Source organism: Puntigrus tetrazona, chromosome 14 (assembly GCF_018831695.1).
Source record: "Puntigrus tetrazona isolate hp1 chromosome 14, ASM1883169v1, whole genome shotgun sequence".
Classification (NCBI taxonomy): Eukaryota; Metazoa; Chordata; class Actinopteri; order Cypriniformes; family Cyprinidae; genus Puntigrus; species Puntigrus tetrazona.
This window is the reverse complement of record NC_056712.1, coordinates 6,436,000-6,455,509: the sequence shown is the minus strand read 5'-3', so window position 1 is coordinate 6,455,509 and position 19,510 is coordinate 6,436,000. Positions and strand designations below refer to the sequence as shown.

The window sequence follows — 19,510 nt, the reverse complement described above, 5'->3', positions numbered from 1 at the left end:
GATTATATTTTAAAGTATCAGTATGCTGCTTTTCATTTTGCCCAAGTATATATGTCCTAGGGGAACTATCTTTTCAACTTAGCGAGTGGATCCAAATATGTAGGAAGATAAATTGTTATTATGAGAGACTGGCGGTCAGTGGGGGCGCCATCGAGAAAGGATTATAGCAATCGGGAAAGTGGCAGAATATGAAAAAAACGTCTTTCAGCTAACTAATTAATATGGAAAAGGCTAGACTACTATTTTACATGTATTGAAGATAACTTTGTGGTAAAATGTAATATAAGAGTGAACATTTCTTTTAAATAAAACTCTATTTTATCTTCTTCTTTAGATTTGTTCTAGCAATCTAAGCCTGTAACTGATGTATTGGTCATCCAGTGGTAGGGGTCCGACCTCTATTTTACAAAACAGTACACTCCAATTTAAAATTAAATGTACTACTTTGCCTATTGAAAGAAAAAGTGTGAATCATAAAAAAAGTGTTCAAAATGAAGCGATTTAAATATGCATGATTTGACCTCCTATAAATTACAACTCATCTTCTTTCATCTTTCTCCACCCAGGTGAATGTGTAGGAAAGAGAGCCAGCCCTCTGAAGCGGTTCACAAGGTCCGGTTCTGTCCTTTCAGGGATGGCCCGGGTCAGGATGGGCACACAGAGGAATATGACAGGTGCAGTCATTAATAATCCTCTTATGTCAAATGAGAACAGTGGGAAGCATAAAAGATGAATTACCTTATCTTTCCACCAGTACAAAGGAAATAACCTCATCTATACAACACTGAATCCAAAAATGGCACAAAGCATTGATGTTTTTATTAATGGCTTGCTGTTATACGAGATACAGAGAAAATTGTCTGTGCGGATGTAATTGCTGGTCCGTATTAGATGTTGGAAACTAGTATTGGGCTATATGGTCCACAGTGATATCGTCCTTTTGTCAATCCATAAGATTGACGATACACAATATGCTAATTTATTGAATTATTTACTTATGCAACCGTAGAGTGATCCGACTCTAAAAAGCAGTCTGTTAGAGTTAGTCTAATTTATTAACTACACATTATATCTTTTTGGTCACGTGGCATATGGATGTCATAAATATATTGAATTTGTTTTTAACAAGACAGCAATTTATCAGCCTAACCCTACTGGATACCTAATACAGTTATAGTTATGCAAATCATGGAAAATAAAAATCACGTTCTCTTGGAATACATAGTTATGATTTGTGTGACCCTACATATGGGGTTTTAATTTTACAGACACTGTGTTGTCTTATTTGGTAGCTCTGTGATGTTAGAAGACGGTCAGGATGGTATGGACAGTGGTAGCCTGACTCCTGGCTCAGCTCGACAGGTCTGCATCCAACGCCATCCAAGCCACGGCTTCGGGTTCATTGCCGGCAGCGAACGGCCTGTCGTTGTACGCTCTGTCTCTGCGGGTAAGATGCGCGTCTCTGTCTGGAGATATGGGACAGGTGTCTGTTGTCCCCTGTCTCTGGTGCGCCAGGCTTTTGAGTTTTTCAGATCTGAGATTAGTCTAATCAAATGGGAATTCAGATGCATGAGCTGTACAAGTTTCTATTCGAAGTGTGAAAACGTACTGTAGGATAGTTTATTATAACAGCCCTAGGGAGAAAGTGTGACTAAAATGAGCAAGTGATCTACATCAGCATATATTTTAGGACAAGAAAAGAAGACAACAATGTCAGGGGCTTTAACTTATCGAGCTCATACAGAGCAAGATGGGTTTACAGACTCCTCCTTTGCAGAGGGACCCTCGAACGGCAAGCTTTATCCTGGAGATCAGATCCTAGCCATCAACCAGGAACTCGTGAGCGACTCACCCCGGGAGAAAGTCATAGACCTTGTAAGGTAACACCCTTTACTGTCACCAGAGGGAAGGGCCTTGTCTGGACGCATGACTGTGCTTTATGTATTTCTATTCCATGTGTCTCCATCAGATAAGAGAATTCATTTCAGATAAAGACACCCTTTTCACATTCTGCAGCTCACTTCCCGAAATGTCTCTTTCTTCTGCAGGCGGTGCAAGGACTCGATTGTTCTCACTGTGCTGCAACCACAACAGGTAGTTAAGGACATTATGTCTTCTTCGAGCCAAATTACATTAAAACGGTCCCTTTCAGTGATGCAGGCAAACTACTATGTCAGTTTCAATAGAGTCTGTACATTTTTACTGGAATTTGACATTCAGGTTCAGCTTTGTGTGCGAAAACATATTTGCTTGGTGCCAATGTTACGTAATTACTATACATTCATGTAATTGCATAATTAGTATACTGAGACGAAAGCTCAGTATCATTCAGTATGAATGATTTGTGTCAGTGTTCCACAGTGCACTGAGCTCAATGGAGCGTTAACCCTGTCACCACATTGCAAGGAGGTCAAGCTTTAACAGCTCTCAAAAGTTTAAACAATTTCAACTTTGACCTTGGTTGCTACTGAGCTTGTGGAGTACAATCATTCGCTCAGCTGTTGACAGAAGAAAGACTGATCCTCTGTATATACAACTCCAGCTGTACCGCCATTCTTAGTCTTATCGTGATATTCAGAGAACAGTGGGTAGAAATTGTAGTCCATTACAGATTACATGATGAAAGTCTTATCACTAAAAGTCTTACTTTTTGAAAACTTTATAATCTAAACTTGTTTTAAACGCACCATTAAATGTACCATATCGATATAAAAAAATGCATCAATTTTAAAATGGACATTTTGGGTGGTATTCTAACACTTTTGGGGTGTAAAAGCAACGCATTTGTTGCATTGAAGGTTGGATGTAAGTCTTTTCAAATCGACAATTCTTTTAATCCATATATTTTCATGTATAAATGTCCATAAAACATACTTTTAAGAAGCAAAACTGCATTAGACATTAAGCATTGTTTGCAGAGAATATAGCTATTTAAAAGAGTTTTTTAAATCATTCTAAATGAATCTAATCTCAACCTCTGTTTTCCTGTCTATGTCTCTTTCTTTCTTCCTTTCTTCCTACCCTCCCTTTGTCTTTCTTTCTGTTTCCTTAGTCACCTAAGTCTGCCTTCATAAGTGCAGCCAAGAAAGCTCGTCTGCGAACCAATCCCCCCAAAGTGCGCTTTTCTGAGCAAGTGTCCATCAGCGACCCAGACTCAGTATGTGCTGCTGCCTCTTGCTCACATCACACCCCAGTCATATGTGTGCTAACACAGCTGTCTTTATGTGCTGTAATGAGAGCCGCACAACACTGGCTGACACCAACGCTCCTGATAGACTCCATAGCTCTGCTATGACTTGTATGGATTGTAAGATTTGAGTTTGTCGAATGGACTCAAGGTATTTTGTGACATGACCGCTCACAGTCTGTTCGTGCTAATATTTGTTAGTATTTACAAAATCAACGTGTCAATCATTAGTGTCTCCTTTTGAGAGTGTTACATGCCTGTCATTTCAGAGTTTCGATATTGAAGTGCGATTCACTCCACATCTCCTGCTCATCTCATTTCATCAGACTGCAGGTTTATTACCCAGAGGGGCGTAAATCCTCTCTGCGATGGTGCCTTCTAGATGTGGTCCACCATTTCGACAAGCTAAAAGGATTAATCCAAAACATGTGCACTTCAGCTGTGGTTTCATCTTCCTCCACCATCCATGAACTCAGACTTTATTAAAGTGCATACATGAAAACACAGGGCTTGGAATTGACTACGCTTGGTTTGGTTGGAATGAAAGGGAGCTAGCATTTCTCTGTTTCATATGCGTACATAGGGTAGATTTGCATAGAAGTCAGTCAGGCAGATACTGACAGATGTTCTTTTTCTGAATAGAATATGAGTCCTAGTTTGTTTGTTTGTTTGTTTTGTTGCTGAGATTTACTGGGATTTACTATAGACTGATTTGAACAAATGCTGCAGTACTGCAAGGATGACTTTCTGGGACAATTTGTCACATTGAAAAAGCAAACTCTTACAGCAAGCTTTAAATAATTCCCTCTGGTTCGGATCGTGGTGTTTTAAGTTACTTAACTAGCTGGTTCAGTCTTCTAAGGGGTAATTGAGTAAGGTAGCATTGCATCTAGAGAAAGGCTGCAGCCTCCCCATGACCTCAAATGTTGTTACTAGACATTCATTCATTCGTAGCTTTTCATTAGCTCTACAGCTGCCATCTCCTCTTGGTGAACATGGGTCGATAGCACCCATGTTAATGTCAATGTCCATGGATTATGTCCCATACAGTTTGATATCTGCCTTGTGAGCAAGGAAGAGTCAACACTACACCCTTGGGTGCTGGTCGCACCAATTTAATAAAGCGGACCGATGGGAGGGGTGTGCAGCTCTCCTGGAAGAAGAAACTTGCTGATCAGGCCTAGAGGGCCAAAATCGGTAAAGATCAAACCACCCTCACCTGAGCCTCCTCTAATCATGTCAATCCATCTTGTGTGATCAGCAGGGGCCAGCGGGCTTTCTTCATTAAAACTCGCCTGTCAGCACAGAGTACACAAGCTGCTACGTTTTTATTAAAGGGGTTAGGCTTAAAGACAAATGCCAACGTGGGACTTATTATTCATATCACATCATCTCACGCCGTAGCTAACGTGCAATTGATTGGGATTGTGCTCACTGTATAAAATAGAGTTAGCAAACCTGCTCACTTCACCGTCTGTCATGACATGGTCCCAGCGACACACCAAATTGATGCTTGCTTATTTGTTTCCATTCTCTATTTGTGTATGAAGTGTAATAGCACTTTGCACATGGCTCCAGAAGCAAGCCTAAAGGAACTTGCCAAATGAACAATACTTTCATGGGTGTATCAGACCTCATTAAGTGTCAGCATTTGATTACATGAAATTATTTTATTGATGACACTCAGTGGAAGATCAACGGACAGCTGATAATATGGAACCATGGTATAAATCAATGTAATTCTGACTAAAATTATTGACCTCTCATTCTCGATACAAAGGTGCCTTCAAGGTCTCTCACCCACTTCAAGGTGCACTAAGTAATTTTTACCCACTTTTTAGAAGTTGTAAGTGAACAAATATTTTACAAACATTAAAGAAAATTAAAGGCAAATGTCATTCACCTTATGTCAGTAACTTTTCATCGCAAAATAAGATAATCAAGGATGTCAATTATCTAAATAGGAAATCCAATATCAAAACTTTGTTTTAACCCTTTTCAGCATCTTTGCAACGGGTGTCAGAATAATATCCAAAGTCATTGTGACTGGTTGTTCAGAAAGGCTTACATTTACATTTATTCATCTGTCCGAGAGGTTTTTTGTAGTTGTTTCAACACAAAAAGAACAAGTTTGACATGGACCTTTTTGGTTAAAACCAAGATCCACTGCTGTGTTTTATATCTCCGGCTAACAGAGCATTGCACTAGTCTAGTCTTAAGAAGATACGAGCCAGCGCAAGAACTATGCATGTAGGATCTGATTTTCCTAATACTCTAAAGAGGAAGGGTCCAAGCACTGAACCCTGAGGCACTCCACTACTTTATGTGATTTCTCCTGGATATTTTGAAAGATCTAGGGCTAGGGTCAAAATAGTAGTAATATGTCAAAGTAGTGACATATAAATCCAGCGACTTGCATTTCAGTAGCAGACTGAGAGACAGAATGGATGGTTTGTGGTTTTGGCCAGTCACAGGGTTTACGTGATGTCACCATAGCCTTTAAAACCAGGAAAATGAACAAGTCGGTGAAACGAGTCAACATGAAAAAAAAAAAATACTTAGTGCACCTTTACCATTACCTTAGATACACAAATATTCTGCAATTGAATTCAGTGTTTGTGTCCAGCTGATCTGCATTTAGAGGACATGGTTTCACGTTGGATATAGAATGAATGGGATATGACTTCTACCTCTATACTCTGTATGTTTAAAGAACATTCTTGTAGTATTTCCAATTCTTTAAACTATTGCTCAGAAGTTAGACAAAAATCTTCCCTTTAACCATTGTTTCAGGCTTAATGTTTTTCCTTTCAAGTCCTGTCATGCGTTTCTACATTCCTTTCTTTGTCTCTTAGATATTAGATTTTCTTATTTGAGACTCTGTGTTGTCCTATTGAGTCTTCTCTTTTCTTAATATCTTGTCCGAGGTTCACTGACTGCTTTCTGTCCTCTTTCTTGCATCTGTCTCTTTCAGACCATGCTTAAAGACGACTCTCTGCTTCTGATACCAAATGTGTTGAAGGTGTTTCTGGAAAATGGACAGATCAAATCCTTTACATTTGACAGCCGCACCACTGTTAGGGTGAGTGTGATGGGAAAACTATTCCCAGTAACAATTTATTTTAAGTACCAACTCTCACTATTAACTAGTATGCATACTAATAGCATATTGGCTTTTTATTAACTCATATTCTTATTCATAGCCTTATTCTGCATACCTATATTTTAGATCCCTTTAACCTACTCCTTACCTAATCTTGACAACTACGTTACTAACCATTGACAAGCAGCAAATTAGAGACAAAAGTTTTGTTTAATCATTAGATAATAATGAGAATTGGACCTTAAAATAAAGTGTACTCTTTGTTGTTGTTGTTGTTGTTTTAATAGGGACAATGCATATAAATGAACATGCCATAGTATAGAAGCATTGCTATTTACATCTGTAACCCACATACTGGTAACAGAAGACAATGACAATGCATTTATATTAATACAAATACAAAAATACAATACATAAATGACAATGTAAAATTCTGTCAAAGCATTACAAGCGATCACAGATTTGGTTTACTTCTGGGTCACTGTCAAGACTGCTCTTGAAAATGTAAAATGTTGAACGCTGCCTTAAAATGACATGACAAAATAATCAATTATGTCAGTTATGTAAACACATTGGTTTGCGTTGAATGCGTTGATGCGTCACACTGATGGATGAACTCCTGCCTCGAACTCATTTATTTAACAAGCTGTCAATTGTGATAGAATCTAGTTGTGGCTGTTTGTTCATAAGCAGCAACTTTAATCTGCTTAATTAACATAACATTTCAAGAAAACATCACAATTCACAATTGTAATCACATTTGTAGTGTGAACACAGCCGTCATTTGTTTTCCATGATGAATCTGAATTCCAAGTGGTGTGTTATTCCCTTTACTGACTGCACTGTTTTTCCGGTGATGGACATCAACGATAGTTAGAGCCGTTCAGCTTATTCATTTAAAGGAGGTGTGTACATAGCAGCATTAAAAATTAGCTTGGCTAATAATCTTTTTTTTTTTTAATTATTAATTAATTTATTGCTATAATTAATAAACATTATTAAGCCATGCAGAACATAGGTGAATGCAGATGTGGGACTGAATTTGCATTCTTGCTGAAAAAAACCCCGCCTGGTCTTAGCAGGTTTAATCTGGTCAGCAGGCTGGTTTTAGAGGGTTTTGTCCACTAAAATATATGCAGAAGATGGAGTATTTGTTACTCATCCCTCCTGAAAAAGAACAGCTAAAACCATTCTGATCAAACATTAGAACTGTGGATATATACTACGTACACATCTAGTTACTATGTAAGGACGCATGACACTTACTATAAAGTGGGGCTATATTTTTCTTTCTGAAAGCAAAAGTGGGAGAAAAGGGTAATCACTTTCTTGTGTACAGCTGATCTCACGTTTCGTCAGAATAAAGCATGAATTCCAAGAGGTATGATCAACTGAAAGAAATGCGATACAGTTTCGGCTTTCAAATGCACTGTAATTTTTGAACGTGCAAATGAGGTGAGGTTTGATGCCTACTGACTTTTTTTTCTTCTCCTGGGGTTTCACAGCATTGTTGACATTTCTCACAATCCCTCCTGAGCTGATATCTTCAGCCTTTGGTCAGTATCACCAAACAGATTATCTCAATCCTGGTGACAGAACATGGTGCAGTAATCCGTCTATCTCCCATAGCCTGAGTCGCTGTCATCAAACACTAAATATGTAGCGTATCACAGCAGCCAGCACACATTGGTGTTTCGCCATAGTATTTGAGTACAGTATTTGCTCTGGTCACATGGAAACCTCATTAAATATTTGCCGTCCATTTTAGAAGCAAAGCCACTAGGCAGTAAAAAGCCTCATTTGTCTCCAGTGCAGGGTCCGGTGACTGAGAGTGTTGATTTCAGTGCTCTATCACTGACGGAAATGTCAAGCCTGTCCTCCTGTAGTTTACGCACTGCTGATGCTGTTGCTTTCCACTACATTTACTTTGCACTGTAATAACTGATATATAGTTGTGCAGAATTCATATAGAATTCATGCTTTAAGAGCTAAAAACACCAACCATCAGAAGAGTTACTAAAGAATACTACACCTTGTTCTCCTTTGCCGTTCGCCCCAGGATGTGATATCATCGCTGCAGGATCGTCTCTCCCTGCGTTACATTGAGCATTTTGCTTTGGTGCTGGAGTCCGGTGGACTGGCCCAGAATCAGAGGCTGCATCTGCTCCAGGAAAACCAGCCACTGTCTCACGTGAGTAAATTCCACCCAGAAACCACTGACTGGTGCATTACTTTCAATCTAAGACTGATGATATGTGTAACTTTTTGAGCAGTGTACATGGGCACATTTCCATTGAGAATGGGTAACACATTTCAATCTGATACTTTATAGAACATACTCACTAAAGATACTTTAGATTGGTCGTGGGCCTTGTGTCTAACCTGGTTGTCTGTTGATGGCAACATTTCCCAAAGTGCTCAAAAAGTTGCAAAGTATGTCATCAGCATAAGGAGCATTAAAAGCAGCCTTAAATGTGAAGTGCAAGGTACTTTACAGCAGATTTCTATTTCTATAACAAACAATCGTAATGAAGGAAAAAACACTTTTTTGTAGAGTGTCTGTCATTGGACAAATATATACTGTAGAAGTACAGGGGTAGCCAAGACTTGACAGATCTGACTATTTAGCCTCCAAAACATGATTTAATTTCAGAATGTTCATAAAACATGCAGCTTCTGCTCTGAGCACAATAAATATCAGATGAAATGAGTGGTACTGTTTTAACCCCTTTTAATATTTGGTATGTCTAACTTTGCAGAAATTACAGCAGCACGCCTCTTGGCATAGTGTCAATACATTTCCTGAGAACTTCAACATTATCTTATCCCATGCATTCTGCAACTCACGCCAAAGGCTTTCCTCTTAATGTACAATAGATCTGTACAGTTTATTTTCCTCGCTCCAAATTTGCTTGATGGGGTTGAGGTCTGGAGTTTGAGGGGGCCAGTTATTATTTTTAGTGTTCTAGCATATTCTTTTCATCATAGGTAGATCTGCAGTTCTGGCAATCGTTTGTTTCATTGTTCTTGTAATGGCCAATTCAACAAAAACACACAAAATTATAGAATATAGAAGCACTTTAATGTAGTAGTATTAGCATTTGAATTTGATTTAATGGTATTTATGTCTAAAAACATTGTCTGCTCCAATTGAAGTCTGGACAAAGCAGTTCAAATGTCAAATAATTCAGTTATTTGATTAAGAAATCACATTTACTTTACATCAGTTAGATTGAATTATTTCAAATCCTAAAATGTTCTGTGGTTTAAACTAGATTTTGAATCAGAGATTTTCTATTCAGCGTTGTCTCAGACTCATGGACGCTATTGTATATGAATATACAGTAACAGAACCTTTAATAAGAATCTGAGTTAGGGGGTAATGAAATTGATTTGTTATATTTCAAAGGTGTATTTTATTCCGTATTTTTTAGGTAGTTCACAGGACCTACTTCCAGGGAATGAAGTGTCTTTTTCGGATTTGCTTCTTCCCAAAAGACCCTGCTGACTTACTGAGGAGAGACCCTGCTGCATTTGAGTACCTCTACATACAGGTATATTAGTCATGATTATTCACACAAGAAGAAACAAGAGTGGTCAGATATTAATACATAACCTCTTGATATGTTATTTGTTCTAAATTCACCAGAGCCGCAATGACGTCATTAAAGAGCGGTTTGGGATGGACTGGAAGTCTGATGTCACACTTCGGTTGGCAGCCCTCCACATCTACATCACTGTGTCGATTGCGAGACCCAATCAGAAGATTTCTCTAAAGCATGTGGAGTAAGTCTTACAACAGTCATCATCGCCTGAAAAGAAGAAATTTCATTCAATAACATTAGATCTTAATCACTATGAATTAAGGTTCTATAAAATTCAATTTAGCAACATTTAGAACAACGATGATGATTTTGTGCTAAACGTTGTATTTATGTGAACAGGCATTGAAAGAAAAGTACAGTAACCAAAGAAGCATGCATTAGATTTTAGGCAAGCACCATAAGCTGCATATCGTTTTACACCGATGGCAGATGACACTCGTGAAACCATCAAAGAGCACTGTGAGGTCTTGTAGCTGGTGGCATGCTTTGAAGACTAAACCCACCATCATTATCTTTAGGAAAGAATGGGGTTTGGAACCTTTCCTCCCTCTGACTCTGTTGCCAACTGTCAAGGAGAAAAACGTCTGCAAGACACTCTCACAGCTGTTGAAGACATATCAGCATCCTCCACCAGCTGGTAACAAGGTATATGTGGTTACTAAGAATATTTAGTGCAAATATCATTACAAATATGGCACAATGCATTGTATTAGAAAAAAAATCCTGTACTTTTTTAATCTGCATTTTGTACTTTACACTGCATTATGTTTAGAATTAACTGAACTGTCTGGAGAGCTAATAGATAATGTCCTGACAATTTTTTTTTCTTAACAGTATATCTTAAATGGAGGTCTTTGTCATAAAATGTAAATCAAGAAACATGCAAGAAAGAAATCTTTCATCTCTTCAGTCTAATGCATGTTTCTGTATTTGTGTATTCATTTTATGCCATCGTTTATGGTTTATGTTGTAATAGACATGCAAATCAGTATGCAATTAATTTCTTTATACCAATCATTCTTACACATAGCAGACTTTTCAGCAGCAAAACATTGCCCTCTGCTGGCCAGAATATTACCCTCTGTGCACTTGCACAACCCCCCTTTTTCTCTTTATCTGTGTTTCTATTCAGGTTTCTCCTCTTCAAGGAAAACTACAGTACATGCGTGTCTTAAATGACCTTCCACCATTCGGAGGATTCTTGTTTCACACAGTTGGCTTGGTAACACAAATCTGAGATGACTTCCTAAACAATAATCTTGCATTGATTTCATGGTTATACAACTTTTTCCAGTTATATTGCCAAGTTACCTTTTAAACCCAATAAACAACCAAATTGCTTGTCCTCCTCTTACTGAATTTCACCTTATTTTCTTTTCCTACTGAAAGGATGAGAAGCAGTCAGCCACTACGTTGTTGGTTGGGCCGAGACATGGTATTAGCCATGTGATTGACCTGAAGAACAACCTAACAACGGTCTTAGCAGAGTTCAGCCGTGTGGCCAAGGTCCAGCTCTTCAGAGAGCATCATGGAGTAGCCCGGGTTGAGGTTGTTATTTTGGATGCCAAGGTGTGGAAAAAGCTCTGAAACTGTATTACATAATGCAACATCGTAAAATCTAACACTAACATGCATTTCCATACTAATTATTGTAGCCCTTGGTCTTATTAATGGAGTGGCCAGATGCATCAAACTTCGCCTGTTTGATATCTGGCTATTACAAGCTATTTGTGGACCCTAAAAGGACAATCTACTGCAGGATACCTGGTCAGCCTTATATGATCAAGGCAGGTATGTTAGAAATCTTACTTTTGCAATTTCATTAACATAAAAGAAAGTCATTGCATGTAATTTTCAGATTTTCTGTGCATTTGCTTTTCATCTTCCACTGACTAGCTAAACTAAAATATGTTGTGTTTCCTATGCAATTTCATAATATAACAGATTTAATAATGGTGTGAAAATGGTGACATCTAAAACATAAATTAAATAATTCTAAACCAAAAAAATTTAAATCATGACATGAATTGATCAGGTTGCTTTCAAAAGGGTCTTTGATGATATTTTATAAGGATTTTTCATGGCAATCATTCATAATTCCAGCTTGATCCCTCCATCTTCTTGAGCTCTCCATCCCCATCATAAACCAGTTTATGCAGGCTTAACTGAAATGCTAATCAAGATAAATGCATATTTCTGGAAGTAAAGTGTATGTTGCATTGCGTTACTAAACCATGTATTGGATGTTCGCATCTCCTGTGGTCTGCCAAAGAGAAAGATCACAGCATGCCATCACATCCCACAAGGCTCTTTTCCATCTCTGAGAACTCTATTCAGCAGACTCACCTTTGTCATCTGGACTCATTCCCATCCATCATGTTTTCTACTCGTTCAACCACTCAGACAGTTCTGTCATTTAGATTCCAGAAGTTCTCATGCCCAATTCCGCTCCGGAGCCACTGTGCCAAGTGGGAGTCGTCGAGAAGACAGAGAGGGGTCGACTAGAGAGGCAACACAGAAGACATCAGCATCACCCATATCTCAGCACCTTGGCCTGTGTCACATCCATTTAAAAGAGCAACAACAGCTGCAAGAGCTTCAGATACAAGCTGAACAGGAGCTTGACATTAATGAGAACCTTATCTCACAGGTACAGAATCGTTCACGCACAAAGTCTGACCCCACTCTAAAGAGCACCGAATCAGTGGCTGAACAAGACCGTCCCACCGATGAGAGCTCAAGCTTCAGAAACAGAGCAAAAACAATGGAGCCTTCACAGAGGTTTTTTTGTGACTCCTGCAAGGCAAAACTCCAAGCAGAAGGTTTGATCTCCGACACTGGGGAGGCAGGAAGGCTCATTTTGCAGCAGTGCACAAATGCATGTGCTTCCCGTGAAGGAGGGGCTGTTGATCTCATTGCCTTACCTCTGCCTGGGAATGAGGAAGATGAGGAGATGGATGATGGAGGAGGAAAGCTGCAGCCTCCCCCTCCCGCCATAGCAGCACCGCCCCCTGGGTTTCGTGACAACAGCTCTGATGAAGACGACCCTAAAAAGGGTCGGAAAGGAATCAAGGCCTCTGCTGCTTTGGCCGAGGGTCGTGAGGATGTTCCTGTCACACTGATTGATAATGTGACCACTAGGACGGTTCAAGACCACGCTCAGGAGTTAGACGATGCGTTAGTGTCCACCCTCCAGGCACTAGAAGCACTAGCTGCATCAGAGGATTACCCACACCATCACCAGCAGACGCAACAGACAGCAGGTGGACTATGTACTATTAAAAGTGCTGGTTCTTTACATGTCTATGAGTAAATGAGACTTGTAAAATTCAAGCAAACTGTAAAATCAAAAAAGTCATAAAAATTGGTTGTTTGTACCACTTCAGATTACAGAAGGCTAACAAATTACGTTATAAGGTCCCAAAACAAGTATCAATGCAGTGTTACCTACTCTTTACCAACAAAATAACAAACATCTTAACACTTTTTTTAGCATTTAATTTTTTACTTATTTAGAACTTGCATTTGTCCCCTTGCAATTTTGTGAACTTATGAGATTTCTTACAAGCATGATTGTGTTTTTTTCTGTTCCCTTACAGGGTTGATTGTGCTTGCTGCCATAACCCCTGAATCATCCCTAGATTCCGGACATGAGACAAATTCTTCAGAGTTAACTGATGTGTCTGAGATGGTGTCTGCCATGAAACAGCATCAGAACCAGGCCTATCTACTTGCCCACCACATCAACAAAGAGCGACTTTTCAGTCGGCGAGACTTCCCCTTGACAATCCCTGGCTGTACCACACAAGCAATTGGTGGGGGGGCTTTTTCAATGAGCCAGATCCGTGGCGGATGTCCACCAAAATCTGTGATATTAAGTAAGTCTGTGCCCTTGAAAGTATGCCCCAATCAAGGAATTAGTCCCTCTGACAACTCTGTGGAGCAGGGGAAGAGCCATGAAACAAAAGGTGAGAAGGATATAGAAAAAACAGAAAGAGGCCCTGTCAAAGAGTCCTTGGAAAAGTCTGAACCGCAGAGATCTGAGGAGCTTAAAGCATCTGATCAAGAGAAAGCTCCCAAAGTCAATACCGATCAGTTGCCTCAAGCTGATGAAGATAAAACAAGCTCTGTTACCTCAGAAGGAGTCCAGGAAAAAGAATCTGGTACAGTCACCCTAGAAACTACCAGTATAGCCTTACCTGTTCTTTTACCAGTGGATAGAACTGCATCTGCTAAGATTTGTTCAACAAATATGTGCCAAGATGCCGACAATGCCTCAAGTGAGACCACTAAGCCTTCAAGTTCAAAGGGCCTTCTGCCAGCTGCTGACTTGTTTTGCACCTGTCCAGTACGACCAGAACCTGGCCCACAGGTGCGTCTGAAAGATCCACAGGCCCAAAAACTGGTGGTGTTTCACTCATCATCTCCCACAGATGATGAGCGTCTCCGTGCCAAAGGACTTCAGTTAGCTAACAACAAAGAGAACACATCGAAGTCACCTGATGCAAGCTTGGCGAAGCCTAGCACCCTGCCTCCTACCAAGTACTCACCAGCTATGCCTGTTAAAGTAGAACGGAAGGAGATGCCAGATGCAAAGGCAGAGAACTCCCAGGGTAAAGCACCCGTTGAACAACAGAAACCTGCCAAAAGTTTGCCTGTTCTGGTAGACCCAACACTTGTCCTAAGTTGTGCGGAAAAGGGTGCAACTATTCCAGGAGCTGAGTTTAAGAAACAGGCAAATAACAAAGTCAAATCCCAACGTAGTACTCCCTTCCTGAGTTTTAGGAATTTAATTTCAGCCACTTTCCCAGCACGTTTGCGCAGAGAGACAGATGAGCGTCGTGCTCAACTTCAGAAGGTCAGGCAGTATGAGCTAGAGTTCCTGGAGGAGCTTCTAAAACCTAAAACATCACAAGGAGAGTTCATACCACAGGGATCCTCTCCTGTTCCCTCATTTACCCCATGTGCCTGCCAGCTGCGCACAAGTCCTGTACAGAAAGTTCCTGGGATCTCACGAGAGCAGCGACGCAGCTGTGATTGTAAGAGAATGTGCCGCGGAATGCGTCTCCCAGATACAGCTGTCGGTTCTGCAGCTGACCAGAGAGGGCGAGAGAGGACAGTCTCCAAAACTCCCCCAGCAATTCCAAAGTCTCCACATGCTCAAGGAGAATTACGAAAACCTCAGACTTTGGAAATCAAAACCACTCGAATCCGCTCCACAAGCCTAGAGTCAAGGGAACCCAGAGATACACCCACATCATGTTTGCCTACGTGCGCTACCCGTTCAGAATGCATGGGCGCTCCACAGTACAAAAAGCTACAAAGGAGATATAGCATAGGGGAGATTGACAACAATGACAGCACCCCCCTGTATGCTGAGGTTAAAACGACAAAAGCAAAGAGCCTTGAGAAAGAAATGGAAAGAGTCAGAGCAACTGGACTTAGACTTCCAACTCCAGTAGAGCCTGTACATACTAAAGATGGGGATGCAAAAAAGAAGGGGATATTTTTTATTCAGGGAGAGGAGCTTCTTCAGGAAAGTCGAGAGGGTACAGCTGAGGTTCTGGGGTTGCCAAGTGAGGATACTGAGGACAGAGAAAAATGCTGCTCCTTCTGCTTTTGTTATCGCAAATGTGAAGCTGCTGATGAGAGCAGTGAAAAAGATGAACTGTCTTATTCCATCCCCCTGCAGGTTTTGCCAGGGATGCACCTAGACTCAAGGGCAATGCCAGTAGTCAGCAAAACACTTCAGGTACTCAATGCAGAGGATTGCAGTGGGGAGGAGGAGGAGGAAGAAGAGGAGCCACAAACACAGAGAATTGATCTGCGGGCCTGTGGGAATCTGGAAACTAGCCTGGCAAGGGTACAGTCTTTGCAGGGCAAAACATTCTCGCTTCCTGACGGATTCCTAAATGCACAACTTGATGCCAATGAGCTGCTCTCAATCTTGAGGCAGTGTGCCAACAGTCCCCAAATCGAGGGTGAACCTCGTATTCCTCCTGCAAAACTGGCAGAGTACAAGCAAGAACTCGCAGTCCGTTTTAAAGAGTTCAGGGCATCATGTAGACGTGTGGCAAGTGTTGAGAAAAGTCCCTCTCGAATGCTAAGTGCTGTCACAGCTAGCTTCCAGGTGCTGTGCAACCTTACTCAAACATTCATTCGGCTGGTCAGAGGTGTACGATCTGAAACTCAAAAACTGCAGCTTTTACGCAAGGTCGAAGAGGTAGCTGTCAACTACACCCTTCTTCTTCGTGCTGCTGAAGAGGCAATGGGACACTCTAGTAGCCTCCCCAATAAGAGTGCAAGTCCTCAACTCCACACATCCACCAACATGGGCTCTCTTAACCGCCCTATCAAAACCTTGCCCAGCAAGTAATGACTCATTCACTCATGAGATTGCAGGGCAGGCCGGAAAGACAACTGATCAACACTTTGGCAGGAATCTCTTCGGATCCTTTATCGGTTTACATTTTTACTCGCCTTTCTGTTCACCTAATGCTAAATTCCATAACTGCATAACTATCTACTGTTATATGTTTATGAAGGTTGTGCTAACTTGTACACACAAAGGATCTTTTACATTGTGCACAAAAATGAGAAAAAATACACCTGATCCTGTGCATTATAGATGACCAACAGGGCTGTTCACTCGTGTTCTTAGAGAAAGGGTACTGTGAAATGGACTTAGTTTTTGTATATTTAGTTGTTCCTATATTTAAATAACAAAGTGACTGTCTAGGGAAGGGCTGATGGGGTTAATTTGTGTCTAACAATGGTTTATAAAGCATATAATGGAAAAACTATATTATCATTATTGCAATTACTGTAGAGACATTATAGTTACAAAATCTAAAACATGCCCTGAGGGTGGCATATATATATATATATATATATATATATATATATATATATATATATATATATATATATATATATATATATATATATATATATATATATATATATATATATATATATATATATATATATATATATATATATATATATATATATATATATATATGTATATATATATATATATATATATATATATATATATATATATATATATATATATATATATATATATATATATATATATATGTATATATATATATATATATATATATATATATATATATATATATATATATATATATATATATATATATATATGTATGTATGTATGTATCACAGAAAATTAAATGATAACAAATTTTGTAAATTAGGTAGCGAGAGAACTGGTTATTTGGTAATGTGCTTGTTTTTCAATTTTGTTTGTTGTGACATGAAATGCTCCCTTTTCACAATATCACATTCACAATGTCTGGATTTGTATCTCTGTGAGCGTCTGAACTGACACTTTTTTTAATGAATATTTATGAACACAAGAGCCCACTAACACGATAGTGGATTGAAACACCTGCCCACGGCAGACAATGTAGCAGATTTAAATTTACCGGAATATTAATTGAAAGGATACAATGGTTGAGCTGAGACCAAGACAAAAAGGCGCTCCTGTTTGCTAATGCACAAAAAAATGGCACTCTCACCCCCACAAGCTCATCCAGATCCATACCTCATACATGTAGTGGCAAACAGTGGCATCATTTATTTATTTTTTGTACTGGAAGAGTGGGCTGAGCTCATGATATCTGGATCATTTAGTACAATCCCTAAGCCAATGCTTGTGTAGATAACACCAAATCATTTCTTTCCAAGTATAGACTATATAAGTACACAGAAAACCAATGTTTCAATATTTTTTGAATATTGCTTTGTTTTTCTTCATATTTTGAAATGTCTTATATGTAAAAGAAAAAAAAAATCATGTGATGTCATCCATTGTGCACTCTTGAGATCATAGCCCGTCCCCATCCACACACACAGAATAGTTTTATATGTATTTTAATAAAACCAACTGCTGTCTTATGTCTGAAAACTTTTCTGTCTCCTCTTCCAAATATAGGATATAAATGGTTAAATGATGGTCTCATAATCCATACAAGGCTCTACTACTGTGACATTTAAACAATTAACATCTCAGTTTTGGTGTCTTGCATGTTATCCCTTCTGTAAAATAGCACCGAATGAAGTGGGCTCTGTCAAGCCAGCAACTAGTCGACTGTTTAATGCTGGGGTTGGATTAATTTCTATCATTAAAAGATCAATACACTACAGATACAATCTAGTGTTTTACAATATTTCAGTTGAATTATTCTATGCTCAACAAAAAAGATTGTAAAGAACATGAGATATTTGTGAAGCTTTAAAGTCATTATGAAAAGAACTAACATTGCAAACAATTATCAAAATAACTTTTTATTTTAAAGAGAAATCACATGTATCTTATGATTTATAGTAGTATGTAACAGAGACAAATAGTAACTATATTTTAGAGTATAATATAGCATGGAACATGTTTATTTTTATAAAATACAAACAATATCCTCATGTTTCTACTTTTTTTCAGACATACTTTCTGTCAGAGACTAGTTGCATTGCCAAAATGAGATTTGTCACTGTGCTTCATTTTTGTTGTATGTGTTCATATTTAGTTCTTTGAGTTCTTGTCGGTGTTTTTGCTTCACTGTGTGGTCTTTTTTGTGTGTAAGGTCATGTTTTAAAGCAATAAAGAATATTAAAAGTAACATTTTCAGCTTAGTTTTGGCTGTGAGGTCAACTGATCGAATTCATAAAGAGTGCTCTAAATAATTATATATATATATATATATATATATATATATATATAATTCATATATTGACTTACCAGTAACACTTAAAACGTACACAGTAACAATGCATTTTTAAATCACTCACAATCTATTATATTTTCAGATTATTAACTGCAGATGCTACATTGTTAAGGCATTAATATAAACAGCAAAGTCTTCATTTATAAACACTATACTTACCCAATTATTAATGTTTAATTAGCTGACATGTAAAGAGTTAGATGATGTTTTTATCTGTAGTTAACCCTACGTGATCTACAGCATTAAACTAGTAGTGAAGTTGTTGATGGTTATGAACAGTTACACTTTAGGTCACTAAACAATTCTGGATTCTGTTCTAGATCTATCTTTATTAACTAGAAATACTAAGTGTTCCTCAATGTAAAGTATAAATGTGTATCTTCTCATTTTATATGAAGAGATTTAATATAATTTATTTGGAATGTTTTCATGTACAAAAAGGTGCTCTTTTGTATTTTTGGACAGATACTGAGGTGTACAGTATGAATCTACTGAGAGCACGCCCCCCAAAAAAAATATTTCTACAAATTCTCATGCTTTGTCAATCTATAGGCCTAAAAATAATATATAGTCAAATAATAGTTGATTTTATTGAATTGATTCCTTATGATATCATAAAACACCTGTTTCTATATAAATATCTGTATCTGTTTATTAATAATTATTGTATTTATGTTGGTTTTTTTTGTGTTTTTTTGCAAACACAATATATTAAAATGTAGAATCATACACAGTGCCTATAGAAAGTCTTCATACCCCTTCATTTTTTCACATCTTGTATATTGTTATTATGTAACTCCTTTGGTAACACTTGTTAACTATTAACTACGACTTCCCTCGATAAATTCTTGATTTGCTG

The 19,510-nt window shown here is 38.5% G+C and overlaps 1 protein-coding gene across 4 annotated transcripts; it reads left to right on the top strand.

Moving 5' to 3' along the window:
• The first annotated feature begins 651 nt into the window (after window positions 1–651).
• Window positions 652–16,762, top strand: frmpd3 (FERM and PDZ domain containing 3). 4 transcript variants are annotated; one of them, XM_043256581.1, is made up of 15 exons: window positions 652–674; window positions 1,293–1,447; window positions 1,778–1,880; window positions 2,049–2,094; window positions 3,053–3,157; window positions 6,162–6,269; window positions 8,350–8,481; window positions 9,725–9,844; window positions 9,940–10,076; window positions 10,414–10,540; window positions 11,028–11,117; window positions 11,285–11,464; window positions 11,551–11,686; window positions 12,316–13,158; window positions 13,495–16,762. In XM_043256581.1, exons 2-15 carry the CDS (start codon window positions 1,300–1,302, stop codon window positions 16,269–16,271), a joined length of 5,052 nt encoding a protein of 1,683 aa, XP_043112516.1. In that variant the 5' UTR covers window positions 652–674; window positions 1,293–1,299; the 3' UTR covers window positions 16,272–16,762. The 4 variants fall into 4 exon arrangements, with proteins under 4 accessions (XP_043112516.1, XP_043112514.1, XP_043112518.1 ...); XM_043256579.1 differs by having other exon boundaries at window positions 657–674; window positions 1,691–1,880; XM_043256580.1 differs by lacking the exon at window positions 652–674 and adding an exon at window positions 4,238–4,384 and having other exon boundaries at window positions 1,407–1,447; window positions 1,778–1,875.
• Window positions 16,763–19,510: the final 2,748 nt, after the last annotated feature.

Coding starts and splice junctions, on each gene's coding strand:
- frmpd3 (XM_043256579.1), top strand. CDS start 1,300: ATGTTAGAAGACGGTCAGGATGGTATGGACAGTGGTAGCCTGACTCCT. Junction 9,845..9,939: donor TTGAGTACCTCTACATACAG/GTATATTAGTCA, acceptor TAAATTCACCAG/AGCCGCAATGACGTCATTAA. Junction 11,687..12,315: donor GCCTTATATGATCAAGGCAG/GTATGTTAGAAA, acceptor TCTGTCATTTAG/ATTCCAGAAGTTCTCATGCC.